The following is a 27,319-nucleotide window of genomic DNA, read 5'->3' as shown; positions in this document are numbered from 1 at the left end:
TATTCACTTCATGGTTTAGTTTTTAAGTAATGGATATGTAATATTGTATATTATTTGTTTATTAGTATTAACATTATTCTAGAGTCATAATTTTATTGACTTAGTATATACCTGACAATTAATTTTTAATTCTAAACCGGTTGTACTTTAAATGTAATAATACTCCATGCTAAGCATTAATTAATTTATATATATATAAGCTATTTGTTTATTTATTTATATTTTAATTTACGAGTATTAACCATTTACTAATTTTTAATTTTAATTTTATTATTTAATTATTTTTTACTATTATTTGATATAATGTTACAGTAGAGGTTTTGAAAAAAATTAATTTAAGTAAATTATTATTTTTGTTCTAGGAAATAAATCCAAAACTGGTTTATAAGATTAATTCTTACAATGTCAGACGGCGACACCAATGAAGATCTGCTAAATAGCAGCATTTAGTTGGTTTAGAAGATTATGGATTCATATGAGTTGTTTGGAGAGGATGTGGGTGGAAACATGTTGGAAGGCTTATCCGAATTGGGAGGAGATAATTTCACAGATGTGGCAGGTCGTGGAAGTCAACCTCCTGCAAATGCAGGTTATGCCCAATCGCAACCTTATCAGTTGCCTGGAGAAATGCATAGTCATCAGGGAGAATCTCCACTACAAAAGCTTGCATCCTTTGGACCACCCGGAGGTGCAGGGCCAGGGGCTCCTGATTATAACCCTGGTAATCATATGGATCATTTCCATTCTAATCACTCCGGATCGGCTTATGGTTCAAGTCGGGTTTCCTCTGGCTTAAGACCTAATTTAGGACAATCTGCACCGCCACAGTATTCACCTTATTCAGATGCTGCAGGAGGCATGTATGGTACCACAGATCAAGCTGCTTTACAAGCATGGTCTAATTACCCTGCTCCAGGTATAAGTAGGCATTATCCACATATAGCTCAGCCATCGTATAGACAACATATGAGCTATCAACAACAACCGAGCCAAGAAAGTCAACAAAAACCTGGTCAGTATGTACCAATGATGACTTCTCATCAAGCTCCATCCAGTGTATATTCTAGAAGTCAACAACAATCAATGGCACCTTATCAAAATATGATGTATTCAAACACTTCACCAGGGTATTCTGCTTATGGTCATCAACAAAACACTACCACTGTTTCTTCACGAATACCACCACATCACATGCAGCAATATCCACAGCAACAAATGCAAATGCCTGAAATTCCTAGCCCTCAAGCTCCATCTAATTACAACCATTTACAATCACAAATGACTACTCATCCGGCATTTTCACAGCAACCGCAACCACCTCAACAACAACAATCTCAACCCCAGCAATCACAACAAATACCACAAAGATCTTTAGGAATTGATGTACCTAGTAATCCACCTTATGGACCATCTAGTGGAGGTAACCAAAGTAAACCTCATACTTCTCAAGGAGGAAGTCCTCAACCACAATACAGAGCACAGTTTCCTCAACTGTCACCTCAAATATCACCTCGGCCTCAAATGTCACCTAGACCTCATTTATCTCCTAGACCAGCCAATTCTACAGCTATTAAACCAACAACACATTCGCCACATCCTCATTCCGCTCAATCTAATATGTCTCCAAGGCCGGCTACTGCGTTAACTCCAAAAGCAGTGACCACTCCCAGTCCATCACCATATGCTCAACAGAGTACTCTTCAACAACTTGAACAAATGGTGATGCCAACTGTCAATACTAATTCATCCACGGATTATCCAACATATAGAAGTGGTAATAACATACAGGCTAATACTTCTCCGCATTGGCAAGCAGCACCAAGACCTTCTCATAATGGAGGCATGGTTTCTCAAAATCTTAATGACCAAGGAATACCAGGATATTCTTCAATGTCGTCTGAAGATAATCAAAATCTGGATTCTTCTAAATCCCAATCAAATTCAAATTCTAGCAGCAATTTGAATATGAATAGCTTGTCTAATATGGGTGAATCCAATTCTATTCCTAGTCAAAATAATCTTGATTATCCGACTAACACCCAAAATAAATATACCATTTTAGAATCACAACACATTCCTGTTTCACATTCTGCAGATATGCCTCCAACTTTAGAACCTCAAACAAATATACCTCCAGTACAACCACAGCAACAACCATCTACTCAGAATTCAAGTTCTATGGAACACATGGGATCTAATAATATGAGTTCTACGAATATTGGGTTTAATGATTCAATGCCGCAATATCAAAATGGCAATAAAATGGAAGAAATGATTAATAATCAACCTCCTGACGCACCTCAGCAGATGCAACATTCCCAATCTTCAATGTATGATCCAAGAGGTCCTCCTCCTGGAATGTATCATTCATCACCAATTAGTCATCAACAAGAAATGGCTGCGTTGCAACAGCAGCTTCAAGAATTATATTGTATGCCACCTTCCGGGCCTGATCATCAATTAAGGGTATGGATATATTATTTTTGATTTTGAACAATTAGATTTTATTTAAGTTCTTCATTTTTTTTTTTCGTGGCTTAATCACTCACAGCACTTCCCCATGTCCCCTTCCTTGAAAAGTTCTACAATTTAGTTTGTTTTTAATTAACAAAAAGTATGTTAGTTCATTTTCCTAGTTAAATAAATAAAATATGAAAACTATAAAACTCTTACCATTTCAATATGTTAAATATATATTCAGTATAGTGTAGAAATTCTTCAGTGTTACATAAAACTACTTAATTTAGTTGCATCAACTAGTAAATTCTAAAAAAAACAATGGGATTAAAAAGAAATTGTAATTTTATGTATTATTTTATATGGTACCTTTTATATTATATGAAAACAGGATAGCTTTGTAGGGATATAAACCAAAAATTTGAAGTTAATCATCACAATGCAATTAGTGTAACCACAATTAAGACATACAATTTTGTTGTATCCACGAAGAAAGAAAATGTTTCTTGACAAGAAGCCAACATTGACAGTTTCGCCTTATTCCATTAGGTTATCCTGACCTCCTACAGTCCTTTAGAAACTAACTGGAATATGTTGTTAAAGTAACTATTATTTAAGATATATAAACATATATTCTTTCTGTCCAAATACATACAAATCAATCATTTAAATACAAATAAACATAAGACATTCAGTTGAAAAATTTTGAATGTATAAGCTGATATAATTTCTTAATTTAATTAAATTTAACTTAATTTCAACATGCTAATGCATGTTGAACAATTTTTATTGAATATATATTATGTATATAAATATGTACATACACACACAAATAATATTTATTTATTTATTTAATAAATAAATATTATATTAGGTATATTTTTTAATTCAATTTTTAACTTCTTATATTGAATTTTCCTCTGTCATGTTAATATTAGAATTGCATTTTTAACAAAAAATAAATTTCCTATATTACTAAATAAAAAATATAGATTATATATTTTCAATTTCTATTATAAAAATAAGCATATAATTTAATTATTTATCAGTATGTATCTTTGTTTTAATAGATAAATCATATTCAAGAAAGGATAAACATTTTACAACAACACGAAGCAAATGATCAATGCATGGGAGGTGTACACTGTCCAGTTGTTAATCCTATGTATCAACCTGCGATCATAGAACCTGCTGCTCCTGTTGTATGACATAAACAATTTTTTATTTTTTAGTGTGTTTATTAATTATTTTAAATTAAAATAGGTGTCAGGGCGTGGAAGAGGCCGTGGGCGAGGAAGAGGTAGAGGTAGTGCTTCGGGTGAAGGCCGAGGAACACCTAGACCTAGAAAAAGTCGAAAAAAGGCCCAAGAGCCAGAGCAAATTCCTTTTTCTCCTCCTTTATTACAACCAGAAATGCCAACACATCCTATGGTTCCACAAGAAATGATGCCAATGCATATGAATATGAATCCTGGAATGGCTCAGCCTCATCATATAATGCCAACTGGAATGCCGCCTCATATGGGAATGCCACCAAATCCAATGCACCATGAACACATGCCACAACCTATGTATAATAATTCAGAATCTGCGTACCATCATCATATGCAATCTCTAGGACAACATGTGCCACCACAACATGTGCCTCAACAGTTGCAACAATTGCCCGTGCAGCAACCCATCTTGCCCTGTACTTCAGAGTCACAAATAGTTTCAAATTCTGTTCCTTATTCAGATCCTATAATGCCACCTGTTCACCTAGAACAACCTTTACAAATGCCTTCTGAACAACAGCCCCAGCAACAGCAACAACCACCACAGCTACAGCAACAAGAGCAACAACAACAACAACTGCAACAGCAGCTTCAGCAAGATCAATTACAACAACAAATGCAACAATCACCAATCATGCCATCATCTCCTGTGGAATCAGAGTCACAAGGTTGTTCTGAATCTCCTTTAATAGAGCAAATTAATCAGTCTCCACAACCTCAATCTGAAGCACAATCACCATTACCTCAAACCGAAGTAAAAGAAGATTCTAACCAGGAAACTCAATCACCAAATGGAAGTCCTGATGTAAAAAAATCAGTATTAGTAGAAAACGACAATACATCAATAGGTTCACATCAGTCCAGATCATTATCACCGGCTGAACTGAATGAACCTCAATCTCTTGAACGAGGAGATTGTTGGTCTGGTAGTGAACAGGATCCTCCGCCACCAACATTGACTGCTGAAGTTTCACCTCCAACTTCCCCAAAATCAGAGAATGAAACAATTGAAACAAGTGTATTCAATTTCACTGAAGATGAAGATCCTCCACCTCCACTTCATTCTCTACCAGATGGATCTCCTAGAAAATTAAAAGGACTCCCGAAGTATTAAAATTATTATATTTAATATGAAACATTGTGGTTTTAATGAACTTTATGTAAAATACATTGTTTTTTTTTTTTTTTAGAACATCAAAAAAATCGCAATCGAAGGCAAAAAAGCCTAAAGCCATTAAAGTTCCTAAATCTAAAGCAAGAGATCGAAAGAAAAAAGAAAAAATTCCAGAGGTAGCTGAGATTGTTGAAACTCAAACTCCTCCTCCATCAAAACCTAAAAGGTAAAAAAAAATTTTAATATGCTTCATTTTTTTGGTTTAATTTTTTCTGTATATCAATGCAAGAAATAATACTTCTTTAACTTATAATTTTTAATTTTTAGACAACCTAAGAAAAAGAAAATTCCACAAAATGAGAGTAAAATAATTGAAGAATTTCCATCGGATGATGTTAAAAATATTACACAGACTACACTAGAAAATGAAGTTGAAGATGCAACTGATGAACTGGAAACTAAAGTTGATAATCAAGTTGATAAAGACTTAAATGAAGATATTGAACCAGATATCAATACAGTAAAGAGCGAAAAAGATATTGGTGCTGATGAATCATTAGCTGAGGTTGAATCTTTACCAGAGGGTCAGTCGGAGCAACCAGCAAAATCTTCAAAGTCTTCTAAAAGAAGTGATCGAAAGTCAAAGAGTCGTAGCAGCCGTGCTTCTAAGTATGTGTGATATTGTGCACACTAATTCAATGGTTTTTATTATATATATTTTAACATTTGTTTTATTTATAGGCGTAAGAAACCAAAACCAATTGTAACTAATGAATCAGAAAATGATGAGTCTAATGTTACACCACCACCATCACCTGAAAATGATGACAATGTAAGTAATTAATTTTATATTAAAATATTCAACCATTTACCTTTTTTCTCAAAATTTGTAAATTTAAAATAAGTTTCCACATTTAAGAATGAATTTATTTAATACTCCGTTATTCATAATAATGTGTAAATTACATTTATTGATTTATATTTACAGAAACGAAGATCTGGTAGACATGCACAGAGAAAGAAGTATGTTGATGATATTATGTTAGCCATGTCTGATGAAGATTCACGTAAATCATCTTCGCCTCAACGTTCTAAATCAACCAATTCTGGTACTGTGAATGATAACAAGCAGGCAGCTCAAGACAAAATTGCTAATGTAGGAAATTCTATTAAGCCTAATATGGTGTATATTGTAAGTATGCAAATTATGTAAATGTTATTACTTAAATTATTATTTCCCTTGTTATTCATATCAATCAAGTTATAATTTTTGAATTTTACAATTTTCAGAATGTTACTGATGAAGATTCAATGGTTGTACAACATATATTAGCTGTTCGATCAGGTACTAGAGAGGTATCAAATTTAAGTAAAGATGATAAAAATTTGCCTAGTGACGGTGAAAATGAGATTAAAAAGGAAGATGAAGAAGTCAAAACTGAAGAAAATTCTGATAATAAAGTTGATGAAATTATATCTGAAACTAAAAATTCTGATGATAAGCTAGAAGAAAAATCTGAAGTGAAACTTGAAGAAGAGTCCGTTACAATTAAAACAGAACAAGAAGAATCTGAAAAAAAAGAAGAAACTGAACAAAATGTAGATGAAACCAATGATGGTTCTAAGAAAATTATCAAAGTTGATGAGTATTATGTTAAATATAGAAATTTTTCATATCTTCATTGTGAATGGAAAACTGAAGAAGAGTTATTTAAAGGCGATAAAAGAATTGCTGCTAAACTTAAAAGATTTAAACAAAAAATGGCAAACAATACCAATATTTTCGAAAATGTAAGTTAGGAATCATAGAGATTTATTAATGTTTGTTTTTTAATATTATGAATTAATTTTAGCTTGAAGAAGAACCTTTTAATCCAGATTATATTGAAGTAGATCGGGTTCTTGATGTATCTGAACAACTAGAAGAACCAAATTCTGAAAAACCTACTAAATATTATTTAGTTAAGTGGCGATCCCTTCAATATGAAGACAGTACATGGGAATTAGAACAAGATGTCGATCCTGCAAAAATTGAAGTTTTCGAAAGAATTAGACATACACCACCTAAAGACCAGTGGAAAGTAATTATAAAATTATATCTTATGATTTAAAAACATACAATGATGACTGTAGCCATGCTAATATGAATGATTATATAATTATATAAATATTCATATTGATAATAAATTATGTCTGATAATCTATAAATTCTGTTTTTATAATATGAACAAAAGTCACATTAATTTTAAAAACATAATATTTTACTATATGTAATTCACATAAATAAAAATGTAATATTTATAGTTTTTATTTTCTACAGTTATACATAAATGTAATTCTGATATATTTTGTGTTTTAGCTTAAAAAAAAACCAACACCCAGTGATTGGGTGAAACTGGATAAATCTCCAGTGTACAAGGGTAACAATACACTTAGAGAATACCAATTGGAGGGTCTTAATTGGTTACTTTTTTCTTGGTATAATGGGTAAGTTAAGTTATGTTTTTCGTATTTTCTTTATTAATAGTTAATTTATTATAATATTATATATATTATTGTGTAATTATATTTTTATTATTTATTAATTGAGTTTATTACCTTATGATGTTAGACGAAATTGTATCTTGGCAGATGAAATGGGTCTTGGAAAAACTATACAGTCATTAACATTTATTAATGCTGTTCATGAATATGGTGTTAGAGGTCCATTTTTAGTTATTGCTCCATTATCAACAATTCCAAATTGGCAAAGAGAGTTTGAAGGTTGGACCGACTTGAATGTAATTGTATATCATGGATCGTAAGTATTCTAAGTATTATGTTCTTTTTCTACCTTTAAGATTTCCCGATTAATTCACATTTATGTGAATTAAATTTAATCTAAAATATATAGTTGTGCAAAGTTTTGAATTATGAATATATGTAAAACAGAATATTGTTTCTTTATAGTAATTTTCTCAATTTTTCTTATTATTTAGATCTCACAGTAGAAATATGGTACAACAATATGAAATGTATTATCGAAATGATAAAGGTGGTATAATCAAAGAAGTATCTAAATTTGATGTTTTAATAACAACTTTTGAGACGATCATATCTGATTGTATGGAACTTCGTGATATAAGTTGGAGATTATGTGTGATTGATGAAGCTCATCGTTTAAAAAATAGAAACTGTAAATTGTTAGAAGGATTACGTGCATTAAACCTAGTAAGTTAATGATTTTTTTTTTTTTTTTATGTTAAAATGTTCTCTTGAATTGGTTAGGTTTTTAAGAAATATATTTTTGTGAGCATTTAATTCAAAAATTTATAATTAATTTAGGAACACCGAGTTTTATTATCTGGAACACCACTTCAAAATAATGTAAATGAATTATTTTCATTACTAAACTTCCTCGAACCAACTCAATTTTCAAGCTGTGAGGAATTCTTACAAGAATTTGGTGCTTTAAAATCTGAAACTGAAGTACAAAAACTTCAGTTATTATTAAAGCCAATGATGTTGAGACGTTTAAAAGAAGATGTTGAAAAGTCAATTGCTCCTAAAGAGGAAACAGTTGTCGAAGTAAACTTATAATTATCTATATAATTATTTATTCAATTTGTCTATATATTTCAAATTTTATTTTAGGTCGAGCTAACAAATATTCAAAAAAAATATTATAGAGGTATATTAGAGAAAAACTTTTCATTTTTATCCAAGGGTACAACTTCAGCAAATGTTCCAAATTTAATGAACACAATGATGGAATTAAGAAAATGTTGTATACATCCTTATTTATTAAATGGTAAGTATTTATTTTATTATTAAATAATCAATTTATCATATTTTATTTTTAATATTTTGCTTCTAGGAGCTGAAGATCAAATTCAATATGATTACCGTAACTTAAATGGTGATGATCCTGATGTTTACTATAAAGCTTTAATTCATTCATCGGGTAAAATGGTATTAATTGACAAATTGTTACCAAAACTTAAAGACAATGGCCATAGAGTATTAATCTTTAGTCAAATGGTACGATGCTTAGATATCATTGAAGATTATTTAGTATACAGAAAGTAAGTTATTTTATATTATATCTATAAATATATTTTTTAGTTATAAGCAAGGTTTGGGACATAAAGCATTTGCATAATTTTGTTATTTATTGTAAAATATAACAATGTACAAAATACATTTTTAAATCCTATTATTTCAAATCTGAAATTTTTGAATATGCATATTTTTTCATGTTTTATAGATTTTGAAGAAAAGTTAAATGTTTACCTATTTAATGTACTTTTTTTGTACTTAATATGATTTAAATTTAAACTTAAAACTGTACAAATATCAATTAATTGAATAAATAAATTATTAATGCAATTGTATATATTTAACTATTTGCTCGCTGCTCATTTTAATTTTCCTATTGGAAAATAACTTTTTTCTTAGAAAATGCAATGACCTGTATTGACCGATTTAATTATTAAACGTTTATGACATCGATCAATATGAATTTAAGGAACTAAAGGATTCCCAATAATCATAGTTCAGATGACTGGTAGATGATAATAATAAAGTTATTTAATAATTTCAAATTTAAATAAAAAAACTGGGAAAAAACCTATTTCAAGAAACAGTAATTTTTAAACAATTTTATAATTGTTTATAATTTTCTAAACTTTTAATTTATGTAATATTTATTTATACTTCGTAATAATAAATTTATTAAATGTATTTTTAAATTTTTAAGCATATTTTACTGTTTTTAAGTACATATTTTAGTGCTCATTATTGTTTTTAAGTGCTATAAGTTTTGAACCCTGGTTATATGTTTAGCAACACTGCTTAGTGCAAATTCTTCGTGCACATATAGTAACAATTTCTCGCTGGGGAGAATTTTAGAGTTTGGTAGATGACATTAACTACTAAATTGTTGACTGTGTATCATTTCATTTTCATCATTACTTTTTAATGTATTCTTCAAAATTGATAGATAGTATTCAATATTTATATGTAAGCACCCTAAATGATTTGTTTTAAAAAATTGTTTTGTGCTATAGATATCCTTTTGAACGATTAGATGGAAGAATTCGAGGAAATTTACGTCAAGCAGCAATTGATAGATTCTGTAAACCTGATTCTGATAGATTTGTATTTTTATTGTGTACTAAAGCTGGAGGATTAGGTATAAATTTGACTGCCGCTGATACTGTTATTATTTATGATAGTGATTGGAATCCACAAAATGACCTCCAGGTAATTAATAAAGTACTATATTCTTAATATTTAAGTTTGGTTATGTATAATTTATTGTATGAGTATAATGTTGTTTAAAATATAATAATAATAAAATATTATTGTTATGATTGTTCAGGCTCAAGCACGTTGTCACAGAATTGGACAACAAAAAATGGTTAAAGTCTATAGATTGTTATGTCGTAATACTTATGAAAGAGAGATGTTTAATAAAGCATCCTTAAAACTTGGATTAGACAAAGCTATACTTCAGAGTATGAATACTGCCCAGGGTAAAGATCTAAATAATAAACAACTTACAAAAAAAGAAATTGAAGACTTACTGAAAAAAGGTTAAATAATTAAAATATTTGTGTAAAAATGATAATACTTAATCATATAATGGTATTATAGGAGCATATGGTGCTGTTATGGAAGAGGATAATGCAGGAGATAAATTTTGTGAAGAAGATATTGATCAAATTCTTCGTCGTAGAACTCAAGTTATTACCTTAGAAAGCGAAAAAGGTTCAACTTTTTCAAAAGCAAGTTTTGCATCTAGTGGTATTCGACAAGATATTGATATTGATGATCCTGATTTTTGGAAAAAATGGGCTAGAAAAGCAGATATTGATACATCTGAAGGAGGAGATCAAGTAAAATTTAGATTAATAAAAGATTTTATTTAAATTATAATCTTTTATTTTGGTTTATAGAATGATTTAGTTATATCAGAACCTCGGCGACGAACACAAATAAAACGATATGGTCATGACGAAGCTGTTATGGATATGTCAGAATTAGAATCATCTGGTTCTGCTGATAGTGATGTGGATAACAGTCTAGGTGTTGGACGTGGAAGAGGTTAATTTTATACATCAAATAATATTTCAAAAAAGAATAGTTTAATTAGTGAATTAATACATTACTATGTTTCAATAACTAGAATATTGTCAGATGAATAGTCTATGTATTGAATTTACCTTTTATTATTTTATTGAAATTAATCTAACAAAATTTAAAATTGTTGGAAATATGTATTGATTTTAGCTTCCAACAATTTTTATTATTTTAGATTCAACTGTTTATTATATTTATTTTGAGTATATGATACAATCAATGTATGTTTTATATTTATATTTTTAGGTCGACGAACTAGAAAGAATAAAAAATTCCGCACAAAATTTTTGCCTGATGATTATGTACCTAAAGATGGTGAAGTAGTTTATGGTTGTTGGACTCGTAGTGAATGTTTTAAAGTTGAAAGAGGGATTCTTACTTTTGGGTTTGTATCCTGATTATTAATTTTAAAATTAATATTTGTAATTATTTCATATATACATTTTTAATGATAGTTGGAGTCGCTGGCCTGAAATAATGCAACATAACGACTTTCGAGAAGGATGGAAGGAAAGTGACATAGAAGATCTAGCACGCATTGTTGTAAGTCATTAATAGCTTCATTAATACTTTTTAAAGCTATTCTTTAAAAACTTTATAATTTTTAGATTTTATATTGTTTGCGTTTTTATCGTGGCGATGAAAAAATAAGATCTTTTATTTGGGATCTTATTACTCCTGATAATATTTCCGCCGATGATTCTCCATCTCATGGTGGTAAGAAAATACTTATAATATTTTAATTTATAATTTTCTTCAAATTTAGGTTGAAATATAATCGTGGATTATTTTTATTAGGTCAAAGTTCTCGTGGATCAAAGAAATATCGAAAACTTAAACAAAAAGATTTCAACTCGACTCAATTAATTGATGAAGAACATTGGAGTAGAAATAATAAATATGATGGAGATTTATTTTTAGAAAGCAACTATCGCAAACATCTTAGCCGACATGCTAACAAGTTTGTTAATCTTGTTTTTATGTTTGTTTAAATTTATAATGATAATGTTTTATTTTAAGGGTTTTGTTAAGAATACGTATGTTATACTACATAAAAAGTGATATAGTTGGTGAGTTTGCTCAACAAGTTGCAGAAGGTGTTCATGTCAGGTCAGTTAAATTAATATTAATTACTATCCATGTATACAATTTAGCCAATATTTACATAGTCAAAAAAATATATAATTTATTATGAAAATAATGTTAAAATTAATTTTTAAATTTAAAATTTTTAGTGCTTTGCCAATTAATACACCAATTTGTGATTTGACTCCCGCGCCTTGGTGGGATAGAGATGCTGACCGTTCACTTTTGGTAGGCACTTATAAACATGGTTTTGAATCCTATAATCAAATGCGAAGCGATCCTGCTTTGAGCTTCCTTGTTAAATGTGGACCACCAACTCTGTGAGTTTTTATTTCTTGGTATCTAGTATTTAAGTATAGAAACCAGAAGTATAATAAAATTAATTTATCAGTGATGAAAAAGAAACATCTGTGGTCAAATTTAATGATAACGAAGAAGGTACTGAATTACCTATTAATTCTGAAGAAATATCAGAACCATCAACTCCATTAGCAACTGAAGATAATACTACTACTGTTGCTCTAGCCCCACAAACACCAACATCTGTAACAGCTGATGAATGTATATGGCCATCTATTGGTGATCTGAACAATAGAGTAAGACGATTAATAAGTACATGTCAAAGAAACTTCAAAAAAGAAGAACAAAAATTGGTGCAAAAAGCTAAGGTTAGTTATATTTTAAAGATATGAATATTTAATTTTAGATAAATATTATTTCTAGTCAAGATTTACCAATTAAATATTTTATTTAGGGAACTATTCTATCCTATTTAAAATTGAATAAGTTTTTTTAAAAGTTAATCAAGCATTTATGCCTTAAATATTTAGCTAATAACCCTGAATTTACTGGCTAAGAAAATTGTTCTCTTCATTTATTTTTATGCTAAGTAAATATTTAAAATTGATAGGTTAGAATAGGAATATTATTTTTATTACTATTATGAACTCTGGAACTCCAAAATTGGTATTTGTTTCTATGCAGGATGTGACCATGTATAAATATGATCTTGGATCGCCGAGATCTTTGATGGATTCCATCAGTTCATCACAGGCATTGCCGGTAAATCTTTTTGTGTGTGTCTTGTGAATATTCTATATTATTTTATTTGTTTTCGTTTTATTTGATTTTCATTTGAACCTTTCATTCAGCATGACACATAGATTAAAATATTTTGAAATATTTGTTTTGTGTTTCATTATGATTTATTGATCAGTCACCAGTTAATATGTTTCATTTATTTAGAACTATTATTTTTGTAAGTATGAATACTGCATTTAAAAAATTTAAAATAGGGAGAACAATAAAAAATTTAAAAAATGTTAAATTATTTTATCATTGTCAAATTCATGGGTGTATTTAATTTAATAGAACTATTTAATTAGTAGAATTCTTACGGTATTTGGTTTGGTGCAGGTTATTTTTTCATGAAGTAAGAAGATGGAAAATTAATCTTTGAATTTATCATGTATCAGTACAATTTTGTTGGTCAACTGTCATGCACTTTTGTGGTATACCTATTTATAGTTGAATACAAAAACTGAAGCAAAATCTAGAAAATAATTGTTCAGGACACACCATAAAATATATTTTATCATACTAGTATGTGGTCACGCTATGTTTGATACTTTTTATTTAATTGTCCTTGAATAAAACCATCTAATTATTCCTAGCATCCAAAATTACTTTGAATTATTTTACTTAAAAGAAAATATAATTTTAAAATTGAAAATATGTATGAATTGGGTTATATGAAGGCATAAATGTCTGTATAAATATTCTTTTCTTTATGTTGGTTTCGTGTGTGTGAATGATGTGGTAGTATTAATGATATGGCCTTGTGTGTCGTTGTGTTATATTTTTGTTTTGTATATAATATATTATATACACACGGCGCACACACAAACATTTTGACTATTTTAATTTTCAATAAAAATTAAATAAAATTACCATCTTAAGTCATAATTACAATATAATCATTATTAAATATTAAACGATATACATTTTGAGAATTTTAAATATGCACGTATTTGTGAGACTGAATATTTGAACAAATCATTTTTGTGTCAAATTACAAACATCCTGCTAATATAAAATTTATCCATTAGTGTTATACTATTTTAATATTTAAGGACATATTTCTTGTAATATTTCATTACTAATTTAATTGATGTTCCTTATCTATTTATTATATCTTAATTTATATTTATTATACATTCAATCAATTCATTCATTCAATCAAAAAGTAACACAATTGAGATAATTTATTTATCAATCATTTATTTCTAATTTTAATTATATTTTAATTTATTTACCACAAAAGATGTGAGTAATTGATAGTTGACTTGACTGATAAAGTTTAAAATCTTTTCTATGGTTTATCAAAAGTTATGTGTCTATTTATAATTTATTATATTTATAAACTAAAATATTTTTATTAAATATATATTTTATTATAATATTACCATCTTAATTATTCTCACTAATTATTTTATAATGCATACATTTTGTTTTTTATTTCCAAAAATTTTAAATAATTTATAAAGATAAAAAAAAATGTATTAAAGATTAATTACTACCTTCCTACTTTATGGATTCTATTATATATTTTATTTTTATTATTTACGTAGACATATAATGTATTTAGAATGCTTTACACATGTAGTTGGGCGTCTAACACCATTTTTATTATTTTATAATTTAATCTTTACTGAATGACTATTAGCTAGAAGTAATAGATAATTTCTGAAGCTAAAATATAATAATTTTATGGTTTTCATGTGAAATATTCGTTAAAAATAATATTATAGTTTAGTAGATCTGTTGACGTAGACTATGTTTAGTTGCATGGATGTTTGTGTGTTCGTAGCTAGGAGAATCAACGTGCGCAGCGACGTCAGGTACAGCCCAATTATCAGGAGACGTTGCCAGCCTCCTTGGTACGGGACAGCCCGGATGGGACTGGCAACAACTGGCCATGTATCTTTGGGTTCGTATCTGAGTTCATCAAAATTAATTGCTGGTCAACGAATAAATTGAAATGGATTTGCACTAATACTAATTATAAAGTTGTGGAATGGACTCTTAATAACTTCGCTTATAAATAATAAATAAAGCTATAAATTTAATTATGGGATACTTGACATTTAAAATAGTATTTTGTCTATTAACATAGATTACACAAAAAATTAAGAAATAAAAATAAATTGATGAAATTATTCTTTAAATTCCAATGAAAGATTAATTAAACAGATTCATGAAAAAAATAATCCCTAATATTTATTGAAATCTGGTCAAATATTATTTATCTCAGTTATTATTCAATTCTTATGTACTTTGTTGTTTACTTATAGTATCAATTACATTTAAATGCTTTGTGAAACAACTGATATTTCAAATTTTAAATTAACCTAATTTATTATTCTAATGTAATTTTAGAAATCATTTTATTTATTTTATTTAAATGAAATTGATTTGGCAAAACAAAAAAAAATGGAAGTGTTACAGCTTAACATCACACTCAAAAATATTAGCAATGATTAAATTAATAAAGTAAATTTTATATTTAAATCAAAAATTCATTAATGACTATTGAAAAAATTGGTTATATAAGATAAAAGTGATACTTTATGATAAAAGTGAAATAATTGTGGTTGAATAAAACTTGGAACTACTAAAATAATTATAGAAAAAGCAAAAAAATAAAAATGTTGGCTTTTAATGCAAATATCTTTTTAAATATTTTACATTTTTCTATCATTGCATTTTGTTTTAGTACTAAACATATATAATATGTAAATTATAAATTAGTTCTTACTTCATTATTTTTAGTGGTGTATAATATAAAACACTGAAACGGTGATTCTCAAATTTTTTAGTAATGTGCCCATAATTTAATGTAAAACTGTTATAGTCCTTTTAGGTTTAAGATATAGACATTTTTTTTCCATCAAAATTGTTTAAATAATAGGGAATTTATGTTTTTAACTATGTACCAAAATTAAATAATCATATATACTAATATTTTACGGCCCTTGTAATAAACAAATAACACTGGTGTTTATCATTAAAAGGTTTATTTTAAAACTATCACATTTTATTTATTAATGTTCCCATATATTTTGTTAGTAATTTAAATTTCAAATTAAATAAAAATATTTATTCGTCAATTAATACATTTTAGTTTCAGAGTTTTTGAATGCTAATATTATAATATGATTGATTCAGTGGAAGGTTGTATGATGTTAATATTTTTTTTTTCCCGTTAAAAAAAATTAACATTTCATGTTCAAACTATGTATAGTTATCAAATAATTTTAAGTTATATCTTATACTCCTTAAGTAGAAATCTATAGGAAATATTTATGAATGGTATCACATAATCTACATGGTGTGAATTCATTACTAGCAACTTGCATATATTATTACAATATTATATGAATATAGTAATTTTTAAACCTCTTTTATTTATTTTTATTTTTCATTCGAAGTTGCACAGATGTGTATGTACACTTTATTATTGTCAAGAGTTATGAACTGTGACATTCTAAGTTACTTGCTATTTTTATACATTATTAAAGTATACACATTTAATGGAGCTTATAGACTGTTATTAAAAGTAATTTTATAATTTTGATCTGTAAAACTAAACTACTTGTTGAATTTTAAGAGTATTTATACTCAAGGGCATTTATATTTCCTGCTAATTCCATGTTTTTAATATCTGTAATATATCAATTATTTTCAAATAAAATGTTTTAATTATTTTTAATTTCTTTTTTATTTGATTTGAAAATGATTAACTAATGGAAAGCTATCAATATCTTTATTTTTGTTTTCCTAAATAGTTATAAATCTAACCTTAATGTTAAATTTATTTGTATACATATTAATATTATATTATTTTATTTATATTTATGTTATATTATATGTTCATTTATATAGTCTGTGTAAGCTATTTTTAAAAATAATGGCAGGACACTTAAAATATTTTTCCGCGATTTATTGTTCTATTAAATGTATTAGCTAGATTATTATTTTATATAAATATTACATTGAAATCAAATTGAATATCTAAAAATATACTATACCATAAATTATTAAACAATAAAATAAGAAGTGCCAAGAAGTTTTATTGTATTTAATTATATGATAAAAACAAATTTTTATTAATGTTTTTAAAAATTAAAATTGAATACTAATAAACCTTTTGTTTAAAAATATATTGTGTCTATAGTGAAAAATGTCTCCCATTGTATTTAAATTTATTTTTAAGTTTCTGAATAAAAATTCATACATTTTCTTATTAACCAATGGAATTTAATTAATTTAACGGAAATAGTCGAACTAATTATATTATCAGATTTCATCAAAGTTACAAATAACTATTTAACTACTCTAGAATCTAAAAATAATTCTTATTTTCCTTCGCTTTTTTCCCAACTATTTGGGTTTGGCCACCCTAGTAGTAGTAAAAGGGGACTTTAACCATAGAATGATAGAATAATATATATTAATATTGAATATATATAATATATTTCTTAGGTTTCGACTCAAGTCATAACTCTTATATCAACATTTAAGATATTTCTTAATAAAATGTTAAATTGAAAAAATTATAAAATTTTTATTAATTTGAAAAAAATGCAGCTAATAATATGGTTTAAAAATAAGGTAAATTTCATAAACATATCGTGGTATAACTAGATAAAAGAAGCTAAAATCATTTGAAAAGAAACCAAATTTCGTAAATTTACCGCAGTAAAACTACCTCGAAAAATATAAACTGAAAAACCATGGTCAGAAGCCCCCTTTTACTACTCACCCTAGTCCTAAAACTCCAACCGTCTTGATTTTCGACATCTACACACATACCAACTGGATATTATATCATTTTCAATTGTGTCCAACCATCTCTTTTTTGATCTTGCTCTTTCTCTTTTACCTTCAATATTCATTTTCATAACAACTGCATTTGTTTCATTTTGTCTTATCACATGCCCAAACTATCTTATTCTATTTTCTCTCATCTTGTCCACTATAGATGCTACATCAACACCTTCTCAAGTATTCCTGCCTTATTCTATCTTCTCTTGTCCCTCCATTTAATTTTAAAATATGTAGAACTAATTCCTAGTTGATAAATAATAATCAATTAAAATTAATTTTTTTTTTTGACATAAATAATCTCTTATTTCTAGTATCTTTATTTATGGTTTGTGAGAAATAAACCCATTACAAGTTAATGTTAGAATATTAAAATTGTGTTCAATATTTGTTAATAGATAAATACAAAAAAAAATAGGTAGTAAATGGATTTTATATAATCACAGCTAAAATTATTATAAAAATTGGTCTTAAATCTGAAATTGAGAAAAAAATATATTTAAAAATAAAATATGGATTTTATAATTTTTTTTCATTTTTAAGAGAGTTTTAATTTCTTAGCCCTGATCTTTTTTTTTTTACCCCCAGGTGTGATTCGAACATAAACTTTTTGTAAAAAAATATTACATAAATATTTTTGTTTATAATTTTTTTCAGTACTATTACACTTTTATCTATGTCTAATTTTAGCACTACTTATAATGCTTGATATCTGCTTGTGTATATTATATACTAAAAATTGCTTTTTTGTTTTTAATGTAATTTATTTTTAGAATACTAAAATAGTGGTGGCATGGATTTAGTTTAGTATTGCATTTTTCTAAATTTTAATAAATCACTAATCATTATTAAATTAATATTAAATATACTTGAATTTATTCATAAATTATAATATTCTACTTAATTTTTTGGTATTTCTATTGTAAAATATTTATATGACCATACATAAATTACAAATATGAATTTCTAATTTTTTTAAATGTTTTTTTTTTTTTTTTTTAAATAGAAGGTTGAAAGACGTGAAAAATATGAACAATTTGTAAGAGAACGTGAACGTCAAAGACTTGAAATAAGTCAGAAAAAGTGGACCCGCAAAGAAGAACAAGAATTTTATAGAGCTGTTACAACTTATGGTGTAGATTATGATAGGTATACATTATATATTGTAATAATTAACATTTAATAATTACATTTTTATTTCAGGGTCTCAAAGACTTATAATTGGGCTAAATTTAAAAGTGTTGCTAGATTAGAAAAGAAGTATGACGATACTTTAACTGAATATTTCCGCTCATTCTATGCAATGTGTAAACGATTATGTGGCCAAACATTAACTGAAGAAGAAGGTATTGTTATTTATTTTTTGTTAATAGTTTACTTAATAGTTATAATTTTTTAAATTAACCAATTATTTATAGCTACAAAAATATTGTTTACTTAATCTGTGAATAATTTTTAGAATTATGTGATTTTCCTATGGAAATAATTAATGAAGAAAGGGCTCGTAGAGCACTTGACCGTATTAATTTAATTGTCAAAATACGCGAAGAAACATTAAATCATCCTAGTTTAGATGAACGTTTAAAAGCTTGTCAAGTATCTGCTGATGTACCTGATTGGTGGCAACCAGGGAAACATGATAAAGATTTACTCATTGGAGTTTCCAAGTAATAATTTTATAATTTATATTATTTTTAATGAATTTGTATGCACATTGAAATATTTTTATAATATTATTTATATTATTATTTTTATATGTCTTATAACTTATTTTGTATTTATTTTCAGGCATGGTTTAGGAAGAACTGATTTTTATATTTTGAATGATCCTGAATTATCTTTTCGTGAAATTGTCCAAAAAAATTTGTTATCTGCAGTATCTGGATCTTTTACTAGTGAGATGCTTGAAGCTGCCAAAATTGAAACAGCTAAAATTGAAGCAGCTAAAGTTGATGCAACCAAAATAGAAACAGCTAAAATAGAAACCAAAACAGAAGTTACTAATCCAAAAGTGGTTAAAACAGAGGCTACTATAATAGAGCCAACTAAATCAGAACCTATCACTACTGATGGTTCAATGTCTGATACTAATAAGACTGAAATAGTAGATTCTGAAGTAAAATTGGAATCTGTTGAACCGAAAGAAACTTCACCAGAAAATGTTGAAATGAATGATCCAATATCTTCTGATAAAACCGAATCATCAACTGAAAATGTAACAGATGATACAAATCACGATGTTGAAAATAATGTAGAAAAAATGGTAACATCTCCTTGTATAAAACTTGATGAACCTATGGATGTGGATAGCGAAGAAACTTCAAAACCTGATATTTCTGATGACGATTGTAATAAAGAAAAAGAAGAAGTATCTGATACTCAAACAGAAGAGCAATTAAATGAAAAATCTTCTGAAGTAGTTGACCAAGAAAATGATGAAAGCTCAGAAATTATTAATATGGAGGAGAGTAAACAGACTGATATACAAGAAACAGAAAAAGTTGAATCACAAACAAATGAAATTGAAAAAACTGCTGCAAGTGATGAAGTTGAATCAAAATCAAAAATAGAGATCGAAACAACCAGTACACAAATTAAAGACACCACTAATGAACCTCCTGGTGCAATTAATAAACCTATTACTAAAATTATTGAACCCGCTGTTGTTAAACCTAAAGAAATTTCCTCTGTAGATAGTGTAGATAGATTAAAAGCCATGTTTCCAGAACTGGAAGTCTTACATAAAGATGTATCTACGCCCACTGTAGATAAATTACCAATGCATAAGCCTTTGCAACAAATTGATCAAACAATTGCTCATCTTTTAGCTACAAGTTACCAGAACCCAATTAAATGGCCTAAGGTTAAATTACAATCCATTTGACATATATTTTTATTCTTTATTTAATGCATTAAATGTATTTTTACATGAATATTTTTAATTATTTTATAGGAACATGCTCTTGTCGTCCGTTTACAGCACATAGTAGAATGTGTTGAAACAGGGGAATGGCCTGTTAGTAAGAAGTTTTCTGCTTATGCCCAAAATCCAAGTATATGTGGAATGGGATTAGAAGAAACAGATATAACTGTTTCTAAAAGAGATATTGGAGTATCCCATGATCACATAACTCTATCTGATATTCACAATGAACATTCAAATTTGAAATCCAATAACATAATGGCTCATTCCAATCCCAATTTAAAACGTAAACGACATATTGCTATTGATGTGGAAACAGAAAGAGGTAAATTTAAATATTAATAAATAATTTATAATTATTTCTTATAATTTATATTTTTTTTGAATTCTTATTACAGCAAAGTTACATGCATTGTTAAATACTAACTCTATCCCAGCTCATCCAATTAAACATTCTCCCGCTCCTATATGGGAACAAACTGATGAATCTCTTTCGGAAGATTCAAGGTATGATTTTATTTTTATATTAAAGTACATACTAACAAAGTATTAAAAATCTAAATTTTTATTCAGACGATCAACTCCTGTAACACCACAACTTATTCAACCACCACCAGCTCACCAGCAATCGCATAATACATCTTCTAGATTAATGAATATGGCTTATGATCTTAAAGTTTTAAACAATCCGAAAACTCCAACTACGGTAGTTCCCACAACACAACAATCTACTGGACCTATGGATTTATCTTCTGGGTAAGAATTTTAACTAATTTTAAACTTAATATTTGATTCAGAAACTACCTTATTTCATAAGTTAAAACAATATTTAGATCACGTCATAATTTAAATTTCAATTGTTATGATAGTTTATTTTATTTTGTGTATATATATATTTTTTTTTTTTTTTTTAAGTGGTGGTACACAGATAGGATGCATGGATTTGAGTTCAGGACCTAGAGCAATATCTACATCTGTTAATGAGGTTCAAGATTTTTCAATGCCATTTAAAAATAAACCTACTCAAAATGTGACACAAACTCAAACTTCATCGACACCACCAAAAAGCAAATTAGATGACATGTTAAACAAATTAATGCAAAAGAAAAATTGTGTTCGTACACCACGTGTAAGTAATAAATTATCTGTCTTAACTATATACTTTTCATTTTATAAACACTATTTTATTTTATAGCCATCTGATGAACCAGCTGTTGGAAAAGAAATGAAACGTCGTAAACTTGATGAAATTGTATTTGGTCTCTCTGCTGCCAAAGAACAGCAGACGTCACCGTCAACAGATCAGAAAAAACACTTGGCATCAACTTCTACTGCCCATAATTATCCTACTCCATCAAATAAATCACAACAAAACTTATCTCAGCAAATTGGAGTAGCTCATAGACAATCAAGCAAATTAGATCCACTTGCTGCATTTTTATCTTCACAAGTACATGAACAACAGTCTAATTTACTTAAACAACATACAACTTTACAACAACAGCTAGCCCAACAGCAACAAGTAATAATACAATAATTAATTAATTTCTATAAAATTAATTTTTCTCTTAACGGTTTTTTATTTTCTTATAGGTATTGAAAATGTCTCAGACATCAAGTGCATCTGCTGTTGCTCAAACACAACGTAAGATGTATGAAGCTATGATGGATAGTATGGCAAAGAGTACTGCTGAATATTCAGGAAAACTAGGTGCTTCATCATTTTCCCAAGAAGCTAAAGTAATTCTTATTTTAATTTAGTCATTTACTGTTTATAATTATTTCAATTCATAAACCATGTATATTTTAGGTTAACAAATGGTTAGCAGAACAAAATGCACTAATGACTGACCAACCAATGTCTGCTGACTTTTTATCAGCCCCCAGAAGAAGACGGCCTAGAGTAGATCCAACATTATTAGATTGGAAAAAATTAACTGGTGAAGAAAATGTGTCTGTCATAAACAGGACAACTGGAAAGAAGGTATAGATTCAAAATTAAATTTAAACTAATTAATTTTAGTTACTTTATTTTTGAATGTATTTTAATAAATCATAATTATTTTATAGTTAACTGGCACAAAAGCTCCTCAATTAAAAAGAATTGGACAGTGGTTGCTTGAAAACCCAGCTTATGATGTAGATCCTAAGTGGGCTGATTTAGTTAAAGAACGTGGAAATTTGACCCATGATCTACAGAAGCGCTTGCCTCAAACAGAACGCAAAAAAGGCCCTGGTCGACCACCGATGCAAAGTGGAGAAAGTGCTGGCTCAGGACAATCTTTATCAACAAATCAACCATCAACATCAATGGCTCCTAATTTGTCTTTCCCATCATTAGCATCTGCAGGACTAGGTGGATTGAATCCATCAACTTTGTTGTCAAGTTTATCAATGGGAAATTTTGATCCAAAGAATAACCCATTGCTTATGCCTTTTAGTGGATTACCAAATATTGGTGCATTAGGAGGTATGGGTGGATTGAGTAATATGAATTTAACTAATTCCTTGTTTGCAAACCTCGCTGGCCTAGGTCTACCTGGACTTGCTGGTATTGATCCATCGAGTATGAATGATAGTTCTCATTCAACACAAAATCCTCAAATGAACTCAAAATCATCTAAATCAAGAAAATCGGAATCGAATACTAAAAATACTCCATCTTCATCAGCCAATATACCTTCGAGTTTGCCTGGTTCATTACCATTCTTCTTCCCAAATCCGAGTTTGTTATACACACCCTTGGGTTTAGGTGGATTAAATCCATTTTCATTACAGCCTGGAGCTATATCGTCTGCATATGATAGTCTTTCACTATTAAATGGAAGTTTAAATGTATCATCGCCAAACACTTCTCAAAATTCACTTTCTCGTCATAAGTCATCAAGTAGTAGAGGTCAAAATTCTAATGTTAGTACTGTAACATCATCTAGCCAACGTCAACCAAGAACTAGCACACATCACCTTCCATCACCTAATCAAAGTTCTACAGATCTTCTTGAGAATTTAACACGAGCTGGACGAAATTTACCTCCACCAGATTTATCAAAAAGTCGAAATTCAAGAGATGTTGACAGTTTACGGTCGCTCATGTCAAGTATTCCGCCATTTAATGTATTGGCAGCAGGAGCTTTGGCAAGTGGTAGTGGTGATTCAAAGAAAACAAGAGAACAAGAGATGAGAGAGGCTCTTGAAAATTTAAGTAAAGCATCGCCAGAACTATTTGCTAGATCATTACCGGATGATAAAAAATTTAGTTTTCCTACAATGGAAATGATTGAAAAATCTTTGAAGAGGCCATCTGAACAGAATACATCTATCGAAAGACCTAGCAAACGTGCCAAAGACATGATATCTCCTATCACTATACCAGTACCTCCTACTATGACAAAAGTGCAACATACTACTAATAGGGATAATACGTCAGAGTCCGGGATTGATTTATCTGGTTCAATGAAGGCTAAGTCTCCTGAGAAGCAAAGAGAAAAACACAAAAAAGTTGATATTCCTCAGCCTACGAATGTAGATACAGAAAGTGATTCACAAATATTAGATAGATCTGATGCAGAAAGTGTTGATATGACTAAACATAAACCTGAAATGGTTGATGAAAACGATGATAAAAATAGTGGCAAAAACCGTAAAAGATGTCGATCAAAGAAAACTTCAGTAGATGAGAATGTGGAACGTAAAAATTTGCGTAGTAATGCTGGTAGAGCTGCTGCTGCTGCAGCTGCAAGAACCAAGTCTCACTCGCCATCACCTCCGCCGGAATAGTGAATTATATGATCACTGCTACAAAGCTAATGAGGTTTTAAACCATTCCTAGTATTTGATACTCTTAATTAGCATTTTTGATTGTTTCGCTAAATTAAAATTTTGTTCTTAAAAGTATTATTTGTTTTTAAATAGTATTTTTTAAGGTATGTTTTTTTAAATTTTATTCGTATTTAGTTTGACGTTTAAGTTTTTAAATATAATATAATTGTTTAGTTCTTTAATTTTTTTCAAATTAAAGCTCAAATGAAGTTTGATATTTTCTTGATTAAAATTAATTTATTGACAATATTATAAACTTTGCTATTATAGACAAATTTGAGATATCCAAAATGTACATATATAACTTTTATTGCTCTCTAAAATTAAAAAAAAATGAAATTAAAATAATTTCATCATAATTAATAATTATTTTTAATGAGTCTATTTTTAAAAATGTTGATTCCCAAATTTTTATTAATTTTTTGAAAATAAAATTGTTTAGTGATTTTTTTTATACAACTGTGATAGTGTATTTTCATTTTGAAAAACTTACACTCTGTAGATGTGTATGCATCTATAAAAAAAATCTGATATTTTACCAAGCGTAAACATACTATTTTCTCCCTGGCAATTAATTATTTCGTATACATTATTTTTTTTCCGTTAAGTTATTAATTTTAATTTTAACCAGTATTCTGTTGTTAGGTAATTTATACCTCTCTTTATTTTTTTACCTTTCTTTAAAAAAAAGCAGCTAATGTGTCGTTTACGCACACAATAATATGAAAATGTATATAATTTATTTGATATTTGTTAATAACTTAATTTTTAGTCATGTGATCATATTTCCTCAGTCACCATTGTTTCTGTATAGCCCTAAAGTGTCTGATGTATTTTATGTGTAACTAAATTTTGTATATATGTTAAATAATGATATATAAATATGTGTATACATAAAACAAATAATATTATAGGTAAAAAAAAACTTATATAGTTTTTAGTACTATTGTTTTTTTTTTTTTTGTATTATGATTTTTAAAATTTTTCAATGTACATAAACCATATTCTGGATCGTTGATCCTCTAATGGATGTGTGTGAATGAGTATTATATACATGACCTGAACAAAATCAGTTAATTTAAAATATAAATTAGGTGAACGAAATGTACTTCAATAATATTACTTGTAGGTTTAATTACAGGTTTTAAGGTTTTTATCTACATTATATATGTTATGTATGTATGTACGTATAAATATATGTGTATTTATTTATATGTATGTATACACGTATATTTATGTGCATAATATGCACTGAATTATGTATGTTGTAAAATTATATAATAAAAGGTAACGTGGAAAATATTAAACATCACAAATGTTATAAAACATTTTCAAATCGACCTCAAAGATACTTATATTTAAAAAAAAAATTATATGTTTATTTAATTTTTTTGGGGTTCTCTTATTTTTTTTTTTTTTTAACAGTGTTTTTATCATTTATTTTGTGGTGGTTCTTTGAAATCAAATAATTTTAATTTAATAAAATGTCTTGTTTATTTTTATTAGCTCGAACCAATTGTACATTGTTACTTAATGTATTTAAATGGTGTATATTATATATGGTTGAGATTTTTTAATATGCAAGACGTTAATATTATACTGTTTTGATTAGTGTTTAAGTTATTAAGGACAGATAACCAAAACTTATTAATTTTGTTTGTTATAAAATTTCTTAATAATTACTTGGTTATCTGTCCCAAGACTTAAACGCTAATATAATACTCATATTGATTCACTAATAATTTTTCCTTTAATTTTAATTTACATTATTCATTTTTAATTAAATACATATCTCCTCTCAAACTTACATAAAATGTGTAAGTTACAGAACCAAAAATAGTGGTAATTAATAAGTTTATTGATCTTTTTTTTTTTTTGTTAAATTAATACAAATTATTAGGAAAATTGTACAATTATTCATATTTCCACGTCATTTTTTATTTATTTATTTATTTATTTATTTATTTTCATATATATAGATTTTTGTTTTTGAAAAGCCAATCTTCGATAAAGTAATAAAATTTGTTCCTACTAGGAACCTTAAAATTTCAATGTATTAAACACTTGTCGGTGGTACTATTTAAATTGTACTGGATATTTATTTGCCCACGTGAAGGCTGATATAAGTACCTATATATTATGCACTGTTTACAGTCAATGTTTCTGTAACATTTTTTTACATGTACAAAATAAAAATTGTTTTTCTATTTTATTTATTTTAATTTTATTTGTCTTAATAAGTCCTTCCAATCCTTAAATACCAATAGATAATAAATAAATAAAATATAGTCATGATGCAAACTCTGTACTGAGTTTGAAATACCAAATCATATAACCTACTGTTGGCTTAGATCATAAATCAAATAAAAAATTACTCCCAACAATATATATATATATATTTCACTGCAATATTTAAAACTTATTAATTTAAATATCATTAAACATGAAATTGTATTACTTATCTTAATGATTTAACGTGTAATGTTGATTTTTACTTAAATTCATAGCAATAGCCAATAAGCAATATAATGATAGTTATTTCAATATATTTATAATTAGTGTTAATGAAATTGAATCAATATCATATTTCACTTGGTAAATAAGTTGAAAAATAAAAAAATATATTACCTATACAAT

General features: G+C 27.7%; 1 protein-coding gene across 7 annotated transcripts in view; it reads left to right on the top strand.

The window, feature by feature from the left end:
• The window catches only part of LOC112694585 (chromodomain-helicase-DNA-binding protein 7), a 35,577-nt gene extending 10,825 nt beyond the window's left edge, over positions 1 to 24,752 (top strand). For 3 of the 7 annotated variants that reach the window (XM_025570106.1, XM_025570123.1, XM_025570114.1), the window contains exons 2-41: positions 363 to 2,466; positions 3,528 to 3,659; positions 3,721 to 4,838; positions 4,922 to 5,071; positions 5,173 to 5,514; positions 5,587 to 5,677; positions 5,834 to 6,037; positions 6,136 to 6,636; positions 6,699 to 6,926; positions 7,205 to 7,332; positions 7,457 to 7,645; positions 7,824 to 8,055; positions 8,170 to 8,412; positions 8,479 to 8,635; positions 8,702 to 8,909; positions 9,894 to 10,089; positions 10,208 to 10,421; positions 10,483 to 10,724; positions 10,785 to 10,932; positions 11,215 to 11,353; positions 11,424 to 11,511; positions 11,577 to 11,685; positions 11,767 to 11,929; positions 11,989 to 12,078; positions 12,204 to 12,374; positions 12,446 to 12,722; positions 13,039 to 13,116; positions 14,924 to 15,043; positions 18,947 to 19,089; positions 19,144 to 19,286; positions 19,400 to 19,607; positions 19,729 to 20,803; positions 20,894 to 21,188; positions 21,262 to 21,370; positions 21,437 to 21,619; positions 21,779 to 21,992; positions 22,059 to 22,385; positions 22,457 to 22,603; positions 22,674 to 22,847; positions 22,934 to 24,640. In XM_025570106.1, the coding sequence (XP_025425891.1) occupies positions 466 to 2,466; positions 3,528 to 3,659; positions 3,721 to 4,838; positions 4,922 to 5,071; positions 5,173 to 5,514; positions 5,587 to 5,677; positions 5,834 to 6,037; positions 6,136 to 6,636; positions 6,699 to 6,926; positions 7,205 to 7,332; positions 7,457 to 7,645; positions 7,824 to 8,055; positions 8,170 to 8,412; positions 8,479 to 8,635; positions 8,702 to 8,909; positions 9,894 to 10,089; positions 10,208 to 10,421; positions 10,483 to 10,724; positions 10,785 to 10,932; positions 11,215 to 11,353; positions 11,424 to 11,511; positions 11,577 to 11,685; positions 11,767 to 11,929; positions 11,989 to 12,078; positions 12,204 to 12,374; positions 12,446 to 12,722; positions 13,039 to 13,116; positions 14,924 to 15,043; positions 18,947 to 19,089; positions 19,144 to 19,286; positions 19,400 to 19,607; positions 19,729 to 20,803; positions 20,894 to 21,188; positions 21,262 to 21,370; positions 21,437 to 21,619; positions 21,779 to 21,992; positions 22,059 to 22,385; positions 22,457 to 22,603; positions 22,674 to 22,847; positions 22,934 to 24,640 (12,684 nt within the window). In that variant the 5' untranslated portion in view covers positions 363 to 465. Of the gene's footprint in view, positions 1 to 362; positions 2,467 to 3,527; positions 3,660 to 3,720; positions 4,839 to 4,921; positions 5,072 to 5,172; positions 5,515 to 5,586; positions 5,678 to 5,833; positions 6,038 to 6,135; positions 6,637 to 6,698; positions 6,927 to 7,204; positions 7,333 to 7,456; positions 7,646 to 7,823; positions 8,056 to 8,169; positions 8,413 to 8,478; positions 8,636 to 8,701; positions 8,910 to 9,893; positions 10,090 to 10,207; positions 10,422 to 10,482; positions 10,725 to 10,784; positions 10,933 to 11,214; positions 11,354 to 11,423; positions 11,512 to 11,576; positions 11,686 to 11,766; positions 11,930 to 11,988; positions 12,079 to 12,203; positions 12,375 to 12,445; positions 12,723 to 13,038; positions 13,117 to 14,923; positions 15,044 to 18,946; positions 19,090 to 19,143; positions 19,287 to 19,399; positions 19,608 to 19,728; positions 20,804 to 20,893; positions 21,189 to 21,261; positions 21,371 to 21,436; positions 21,620 to 21,778; positions 21,993 to 22,058; positions 22,386 to 22,456; positions 22,604 to 22,673; positions 22,848 to 22,933 lie in introns of those variants that run through there. The other 4 variants (XM_025570135.1, XM_025570131.1, XM_025570150.1 and 1 more) reach the window with 4 other exon arrangements.
• The last annotated feature ends 2,567 nt before the right edge of the window (positions 24,753 to 27,319 follow it).

This window comes from Sipha flava, unplaced genomic scaffold (genome assembly GCF_003268045.1).
Source record: "Sipha flava isolate LNK unplaced genomic scaffold, YSA_version1 0_pilon_pilon, whole genome shotgun sequence".
Lineage (NCBI taxonomy): Eukaryota > Metazoa > Arthropoda > Insecta > Hemiptera > Aphididae > Sipha > Sipha flava.
The sequence above is the reverse complement of the archived record's forward strand: the minus strand, read 5'-3'. Positions and strand labels throughout refer to the sequence as shown.